Source organism: Saccostrea echinata, unplaced genomic scaffold (genome assembly GCF_033153115.1).
Source record: "Saccostrea echinata isolate AGI-Se365-2 ecotype Australia unplaced genomic scaffold, CSIRO_AGI_Sech_v1 ptg000029l, whole genome shotgun sequence".
NCBI lineage: Eukaryota > Metazoa > Mollusca > Bivalvia > Ostreida > Ostreidae > Saccostrea > Saccostrea echinata.
Window position 1 is genome coordinate 25,512,636 of NW_026889778.1, and position 9,394 is coordinate 25,522,029.

The following is a 9,394-nucleotide window of genomic DNA, read 5'->3' on the forward strand; positions in this document are numbered from 1 at the left end:
CTTATGCAGCAATATACCTTCATCACCTGCATACGGGGTATATATCTCTCAGTTGATTCGATACGCAAGAGCATGCTCTACGTATGTACAATTTCTAAAACGAGGTAAGTTATTGACAAATAAGTTGATGAAACAAGAATATCAGCTGTCTCGTTTAAAGTCATCATTTCGTAAGTTCTATGGTCGATACAATGACCTTGTCAGCAAATACAATTTATCATTGAGTCAAATGCTGACTGACGTTTTTCATACTAATTGTTAGACCATTATTTACACACTGAATTGTCGACGGATTTTTCCGTTATTTCCCGATCATGACAAGGAGCACACGGCTTGTGTGACCGGTCGGCAGGGGATGCTCACTCCTCCATGGCACCTGATCCCACCTCTGATGTTTGGAGGTCAGTGTTTGCTCTGCTCCTATTTTGTATTGTATAATGGACTTTTGAGCTTGAATACTGTTCGTTATTTCCATATATTTCATCAAAGAAATATCGAAGCATCCTCAATTAGTGTAGATTCAAGTTTGTTCAAATCGTGACCCCTAGGGGTAGTTTGGGACTACATATATATTTAACTTTCTCAATAATGAACTGATTTTGGCTTTTCTCTGGCCAAAGTAGTCAGATGAGCGATGTGGGCTATGGGCCTTTTGTTTCTTTATTATTTTGTTAATGAATTTAGATATATATTTGCACAGATATACCGTCTGCAAAAGCAATAAAAGAGGAGTATAACGTACACTTAGGCGATAAAAACATTACACTAAAATGTGTTGCTGAATATACTGACCCACCATCAATGCTGAATTACACATGGACTAAAGAAATGGCTGTACTTAGTAACTCCCCAGTATATGTTATTCCTGTAATACAGCGATCTAGTGCCGGGGTATATAAATGTATTCTGACAAATGGTTTTGGAAGCTCTGTCCCTGCTTTAGTCAAACTTAACATATTAGGTAAATTTATTTATATTAAAATGATTTGATTTCAAATAAGCATTGTATATATACAGAAAGATGAAAATCACATTGGCTTACCATTATTATATGAGTCCAAATATACAGGTAAATGCAGTGAATGAACAAGGATATCAAGTACGTGTGTGTTACATAATAAGTAATTGGTAAGAAAAACTGGGGTCTATGTGTTGCTTTCTCTGCTGCTTCATATGAACTGATAAGTTTGAAATTCATAAATTCGTAGTTATTTCACTTACGCATAATAACGGTTTTATTGAATTTTTTTATGCCTTTAGTATACTGAATGGTATTCAAGAATTTGATTTTTCAGATTCTTATGTGAACATAGAAGGATTTTATGGAAGTAGCAATGGTGAACAAAAGAAGATCTACGTTAAATGCAGTATCACGAACCAAGTCAAATTCAGAGCTCTTACTTCCTTGGAAATAATACAACGTTCAACACACACTAATATTGTTGTAACCATCAACAAAGCAGGAAATTTGTGGACAAATCGACAAAACTATTATATTACAGGAAGTATTTCCAATCCCGCTTTTGCATTTTTGGAATTATCAATTTCGAACAATAATTTAATGTGCCCCGGTGATTTTACAGAATATTTCTGTAGATGTGTTGGTGTTGACAAGTCTTCTTCTCCAATCATCGACGAAAGTAAACTGCTGCATATTGAGTTTGACGGTGAACAACTACTAAGTATATTTTTTTGGAAAGGGGGATTGGGGTTTCCTTTATCTATATTATACTATATATGTGACTCAAATAACCTTAAATGAAGTCACCCGTGTGGCATAGTGTTTAGATTATCTGCTCTAGGGTCGCAGAGTAAGGAGTTGATCCTTACGTCGCGGACTCGAATCCCACTCGGGACCTGAAGACCGTTCCTTCGGATGAGACCGTATAAAACGAGGTCCCGTGTCGCAGTAGGTGCTGGCACGAAAAAGATCCCTCACTGCTCAACGGCTATAAGTGTCTAGATTTGCAGCCCTCCACTCGCAAGTGGTGGCGTCTCCATATGAGTGAAAAATTCTCGAGAGGAAAGTTAACAACTAACAAAAAACTTAAATGAATGAATAGAAATTAACATAAAAATTCTTGATTTATAATATTTATAAAGAGTATAGTCCCAATAGAAGAAATGTAAAGGCGAGGAAATAAGGTCAAGGACAGTTTATGAGTGGAAAATCAGAATGTTTCATTAAAGTTGATCCCTGGCTAAGAATCCGGAACTTTTTGGTGTCACACAGTTTTTAAATGTTTTCAGACGGCGTTTTAACTATGAATAATATTCATTTTCATTCCTACGTTGATTCGACACATATATCCCTCTGAATTCGAGATAAAATATACCACAGAGTCTGATACATCTGTTTCATATTTGAATATTTTACTAGAAAAAGACGTTAATGGTAACATAACAACAAAACTTTATGATAAACGTGATGACTTCATTTTTATATATCGTCAACTTCCCTTGCTTATGTAGCATTATACCATTATCAACTGCATATGAAGTGTTATGTCTCCCAGTTGATTTGATACGCAAGAGCATGCTCTACGTTCGAACAATTTCTGAAACGAGGCAAACTACTGACATATAAGTTGATGAAACAAGGATATCAACAGTTTTGTTTGAAGTCAACATTTCGCAAAGTCTATGGTGGATATAATATCCTTGTCAGCAAATACAATCTATCATAAAGTCGAATGTTGACTGACGTTTTTCATACAATTTGATAGATTAGGCCGTTACCATATCTTTTCCTTTGTGTAATCAATTTGACTCACTAGTACTTCATCATTCTTTTTAATTCAAGTATTCGGCAGCTGGGGCTTGAGCCTTGGATACAGTATTATTTTCGTTAAAAAATCGTTTAAAAATCTTTTTCTCCGGACATCGACTTGACAATCTCCTTGTGATTGCAATAAGTAAGTTGTCACATGTCTATCTAAGCCAAGGGATGATGTGTTTTACAGAAGTATTATAAAAAGGTATAATGCACAGGCAACTGACATTACTTATATTTTCTTATAATAAAAAATTACATACCCTCTTCATTAGGTATATTATTCTATGGATGAGCGGAATAAGAGTTTACTTCATGGTTGCCCTAATTCCAGAGGAAGGGAAAAAATCCTTCAAAGTTAATGCGATCAACTTAAAATAGATACATTGTGTGCATCAAAATACTTATAAATATAATAGAACTTAGCAGTCAACCCACAGTAAACTTGTGAAATTTCAGTTCTCCCTTAGTTAAGACTCACGTCCCAGAATGGAAATAAATGTGTTAAATACTAGTACTAGTATTAGTGAAAGCCATATTGTGGCAATAGATAAAATCATTAATGCTCGAGCTCGTGATTGTGCTCTCATTTAATCTTAATTTGTCTTTCTTAAAATTCATTAATGGTAAAGCATTTGATTCTCGTATCATCATGCATAATATAACCAAAATGTTTTATAATCCATAAAAAAGAAAAAGAAATGTGTTCTTGTTGATAAACATTTCTTAGCACTATTAAATGCTTGTTTTTAAAAACATATTCTTTCAAGTGACATCTTTATATCTCTCACTAGCTCTTTCTTTTAATTTACAGAATCACCTAAATATATGAGTGATATTCTGATGAACATCAAGGGCCAAAGAATCATCAACCATACCTTGGAATATGGCACGACTATTGAACTCGTATGTGAAGGGGACGTCACAATGTGGGATTCTCAGCTGCAGGTCTTTTCATACACACTTCATAAATAAAAGAATATATTTAGATAGTGTATTTTTCTTCTTAATAATTGTCGGAATAGGAACCTAATGAAAAGAAAATATCCATGCATGAATTCAAGTACAGTATACATGTACATGTACCAATTGTTTTACTTAAAATGCACATGGACGAATTAGGATTGGGCGTTTTATTTATTACTATGTACATGTATTTAGAAAAAAGTACTTATTATTGAAAGGTATGACATTATGAAAAAAAACTTTTCTGTGAAAAATTATTTCGGCAAAATATATTCTATGGTTAAAAAAGCGGTTTCCTTGGGGTTTGAACAAACAGAGAAACGGACACACTAAAAACTATATGACCCCGAATCTCCGATTAAGAGGGCATAGAAATGTGTTTTATAAAATGTAGTATTTGAAAAATAGCCATTGTGTGAGTATGTCATTTCCAAGATGAATAACTCCAGGTATTTATGTAGCTAGGAAAATATTGTTCAGTTGTTTTCATAAGCGCTATCAAAGCACACAACGATAAATAGTTTGAAAAAGTATAAAAAATATTAGCATTGGATAAATTAACTAATAGTTTAGCACGGTAACCAAAAGGCAGCAATTTGTTAGCAACTTAAAACTTTAAGATAAAATTGATTTGAAATTTTGTGGAGAAACTGCAAACAATTCTGTATTTTATAGTAATGGAAATGATTTACATACGGTGGTATATTTAGGAAAGCAAATACTTTTCTCCCCGTATGTTGGAAAATAATATGTCGTTTGCACGAGATATTATGTCGTATAGTTTGTAATTCATTCTGAAGAGAGGCGTTCGATGTAAACACATGGCATTTGCTTTCCACACCTTAGTGTTTTTTAAAATGCTCTGTCATACTTCCAAACATTACTGAAACATATCAAGCAAATTTAAAAAAAAAAAGGTCCAGACAGAGGATCCATAATAGATCGTATCCTATCATATGATATGGTGGCATATTTCTGCCCCTACAAGCAAGATGAATAATGTTAACATGCAAAATAATTATGTAGACATTCGACTTATTTATGTCAACATGCAAAATAATTACGTTGACATGCAAGTTACCAATCTCTTTTGAGAATCTAATTTTAATGTTGGTAAACTTACTTAAACTTACTTGCTTCTACAATAATATGACTAATCATGACTTTGTTGTTCTTGAGCTTTTTTCAAGATGATTCTTATATATTCTTATGCAAAACTTTCACCCTCTGTTGTGTCCCCAACCCCTGGGGGGTCGTTTTTTGAACAAACTTGATTCTATGATGCTAAGATTGCTACTGTATAGATATGGCTAATAATGGCTTAGTTGTTCTTGAGAAGATTTGTTTGTTTGTTTGTTTATTGTTTAACGTCCCTCTCGAGAATTTTTCACTCATGTGGAGACGCCACCACTTGCCGGTGGAGGGCTGCAAATTTTGACCTATACTCGGTACTCAGGGCCATTGAGCAGAAACGGATCTTTTTCATGCCGGCACCTACTGCGACAAGGGACCTCGGTTTATACGGTCTCATCCGAAGGACCGTTCTCCATGTCCCACGAGGGGATTTCTTGAGAAGAAGATTTTTTTTTTTTTTTGTTTAACGTCCTTTTCGAGAATTGTTCACTCATATGGACACGCCAACACTTGCCGGTGGAGAGCTGCAACTTTTGTCCTGTACTCGGCACTTACGGCCATTGAGCAGTGAGGGATCTTTGTCGTGCCAGCACCTACTGCGACACGGGACCTCGGTTTATACGGTCTCATCCGAAGAACCGGTCTTCACGTCACACATTGGGATTCGAACCTGCAACGTAAGGATTAACTCCTTACTCCGCGACTCCAGAGCAGACGCTCTAATCAATATTTTATAAAGATATCTCCTATGTAACCTATTTGAACAGGTTCTTACAAGGGATATATAGGTTTTCCTTTTACTATGTCTGAGTTAATGAATAGAATGATTATTTAGACAGCTCAGTCTTATCTAGAGACGGGGACTGTGTTTCTCCCCTTTTGTTCTATTGATAGATAAGAACCGGGTGTCTCAATCTTCAGATTAACTATACCCAGAAATTACCATCAATTCACCCGTATACTTGCCACGGGTGTTTATTACTTTTATACTTTAATTTTTCTCTTACCCTTAACTTCTTTATTGCTGATTCAACATCCAACTTCTTCAGCTAGTATAGATTCTGAATACCTGATTTTCTCAAAGCTTTGCCCTATATACTCTTTGGCTAGTCCATTCCAAGGGTTGTCAGGACATTCTACTATTTAAAGCCTTCAATGCGTTTTACTCAAATGCTCCTTAACCATTACACCTATATATTCCTGAGTAAAACTTTGACCTACTGTTTTGGCCCCGCCCTACCCCCAGGGGTCATGACTGAACAGACTTGAAAATACACTACTTGAGGATACTTTTATTATAATATGACTAATCATGGCATTGCTTTTCGAAAAGATGATTTTTAAAGACATTTCATATATATTCCTATGTAAAACATCGACCCCCTCTTGTGGCCCCGCCCTACCACCGGGGGTTATGATATGAACAAACTTGAATCTAGAGTATATAATGATGCTTTCACATGTTTCATCTTTTCTTGCCCAATGGTTCTTGAGAAGATTTTTAAAAGATGCCACCCAATTTTTACGAATTCTTAATTATCTCACCTTGAAAGAGGGCGTGGCACTTCCTGTAAACAAACTTAAATCCCCTTCACCCAAGAATGGTTGAAATTGGCCCAGTGGTTCTTGAGAAGAAGTCAAAAATGTGAAAATCCTACAGACGGACGCCGGATACTCAAAAAATACAAAAAACATATCGTGCGAATGAAATAATATCTGGTGCGCACGAGATAATAAGTCGTGCGAACGACATATGTCGTGCGAAAGAGATAATAATTATAAGTCGAGCGAACGAGATAAAGGGGGGGGGGATATTTGCATTTCCTAAATATACCACTTTATATACAAATAACGTTGCAGTAAATTTTTGCAAGTTTATGAGAAAAATATATTGAGTATTGAAACAGCTCTAAATTCTGATTTAGTACATAAATATTGAAAACTGGTGTTTAGAAAATCAAATGGTTTTAAATGTTGATAAAACAAAATATATGCTGGTGGGAACTCAACAAAGAAAATCGAAATTAAATAATCCAAATCTCAGTTCACATGTCTCTGACAAACACCTTGACATTGTTGAAACAGAAAAAAACTACTTGGGGTACATATAGATCAAACGCTAAATTTTATAACCATGTAGCTATAGACTCAGTCTGCAAATCTTTAACATATAAATTATATACCTTGCGAAAAATTAAGAAATTTCTTCCCTTGCAAATTCGTGAACATGACTTTGCTTCAATTTTTTTAATAGTAAAAGCTATGAAATAGACATTTCAATGAAATACCTTTTATAATTCAGACATGTACGGGATTTTTAAGCCGAATCTGCTTCTCGTCCCTTTAAATACTATTTTGACTACTACAGCAGAAATGTCCTTGGCCTAATGTTAAATCTTTTGAACATGAAACATTACCTGAAATACTATAAAATTTGTTTTAGAACATTCGCTGGTGCCTTAAAATAGGAAGTTTCGGCACTTTTACTCCTTGGTTAGCACACACCAATACCACGAACATAACATCAAAGAGCTGTTATAAAATGCAGAGAAGCACCATAATCTACAATGTTGAAATAGTCAATGGAACAATCGAATTCCTTTGCGAGTCTGGATACAAGACCATGTGCGGCACAGGAAGTGCAATTTCTCATATGTCCATTAAGTCTGGTGAGTTGATATCCAATGATTTTTCAGTGCAAAGATACAGGTAATATATATGGGTTGTGTTAACTGTATCAAAAAATTGCTTACGAGATCCTTTTGGGGGTCGACAGACTAAGAGATTAAGAGGGTAGTGTGCAAAAGGCTGGGTGACGGGAAAGGGGGTAAGAAAGAGAGCTATGGGAGAAAGGTGTAGTCCATATTGTATAGTAGTCTTGTTAAACAAGTAAAAACTAATATTGTTTTTGTATGATGAACATTCAATCGTGATGTTGATCTTTAATATACATTATAATTGAAATATTTCTGGATGTATTTCTAGAGAAATTGTTTATTCTCTTTGTACCCTAATCTAATCATGTATTATTTTTGCTTTATTTAGCAGAGCCAACACAGTCACTGTTCCATGAGAGAATATCACCATTTCCATTATTCTACATATCATTATCAATGTTGATAACCTCAGTGGCGGTGCTCATAGGTATCACAACTACGTGTGTGATAAAATGGAAGACATTAAGAGGTATATTAACTAAAGAACTTCACAAAATTCTTTCTGAAAAAAATGACATTTTTTACTTATTATGTTATCTATTATTCTTTTTTGTCATTTATAGCTACCAGAGAAAATATAAGGTTAGAAAAACCTTTTCAAAATGTTATCATTTAAATTCTTTAAACGCTTATGATGAAATTCAAGCAATATACGACAATTCAAATTGTTTAAATAAAATTTTAAAATCTTATTTATCTTAAATGACTGTAGTGTAAATTTCTGAATTTACAGTACTATTATAAATTGACACTATTTTGGTAGACCTAAGACAAGCACACAAAATAGAGACCAAGTAATTACAACACATATTGGTGAGTTTTTTTTTTTTAACAACAACTATAATGAACTTTGTCTTAAGCTTCCAATTTAAAATAATTTTTCATAAAAATATTTCTAAAATTATTGGCAATTGTAGGAACTGGTGATAGTTAGTAAGTTTACTTTTTTATTAATTTCCTAATTTTATTCTTTTTATTCAGATTTTTAGCATGCTTTAGTGAAGTGTATATTCACAATTGTTTTATAGATATGAAATTTAGTACTAGAAAACGTAATTGTTTTCTTTTATTATAAATATATAAAATATGAAAATAATTTCCTGAATTTATTAGTCATTCAAATAAAACACATATAAACAACCAAGAAAGATTGCAATTTTTGCTAATCGAGTTTTTGTCATTTTAACAATGGATTATATAATTAAATAATATTGCTGTTTTTCGGTCAGCAAGATGATCAGGCAACTCTTGAAGTACAATACTGACCTCGCTCTTCGGGATCGATTAATATTGTAGTTCTCGGGCGGGTAGCTAAATCCTCGTATTGACCTCAAAATCAGCAATAATTGTATAAAACATCACTATATTGCAAATATCTTAATTATAAATAAATCTTACATGTATCGAATAACAATCAAACACTGTGTTTTAACTTTCAAGTCTTCAACCAATATCAGCAAGAAGAGAGAATTTCAATGAATATGAAATGGTTGAGGGAGCATACATTGATGCTACAACAGACACTAAAAAGAGAATATCCAGATGTCAGATTCTATAAATTAAAATTTTCTCCATACATGTTACTTTAAGGAACTATTTGCGAATAAATATTAGTTATGCATATTTGTTTTTTATGTATATTGTCTCTGGTTGCACCGTCAATCATGTCCTCCTCCTCCCCTTGAAGACACCACTGGTGATTACACACCTCTATAGCTTCAAAAGAATAAGCTGAAAATATTCAGAAGTTTACGACCTACGCACATGGCACGAAAAAACGATGAGCGACTTGAGTGGCCTAATC

General features: G+C 34.0%; 1 protein-coding gene across 1 annotated transcript; it reads left to right on the plus strand.

The window, feature by feature from the left end:
- The first annotated feature begins 828 nt into the window (after positions 1 to 828).
- LOC133195151 (uncharacterized) lies at positions 829 to 8,388 on the plus strand. The gene is made up of 6 exons (XM_061331014.1): positions 829 to 961; positions 1,296 to 1,667; positions 3,588 to 3,721; positions 7,317 to 7,542; positions 7,919 to 8,059; positions 8,354 to 8,388. Exons 1-6 carry the CDS (start codon positions 829 to 831, stop codon positions 8,386 to 8,388), a joined length of 1,041 nt encoding a protein of 346 aa, XP_061186998.1.
- The last annotated feature ends 1,006 nt before the right edge of the window (positions 8,389 to 9,394 follow it).

Excerpts from the sequence above, each read along its gene's own strand:
- LOC133195151 (XM_061331014.1), top strand. The coding sequence starts at position 829 with ATGGCTGTACTTAGTAACTCCCCAGTATATGTTATTCCTGTAATACAG. Across the intron at positions 962-1,295 it reads AGTCAAACTTAACATATTAG|ATTCTTATGTGAACATAGAA; the intron begins GTAAATTTATTT and ends TTGATTTTTCAG. Across the intron at positions 1,668-3,587 it reads GCTGCATATTGAGTTTGACG|AATCACCTAAATATATGAGT; the intron begins GTGAACAACTAC and ends TTTAATTTACAG.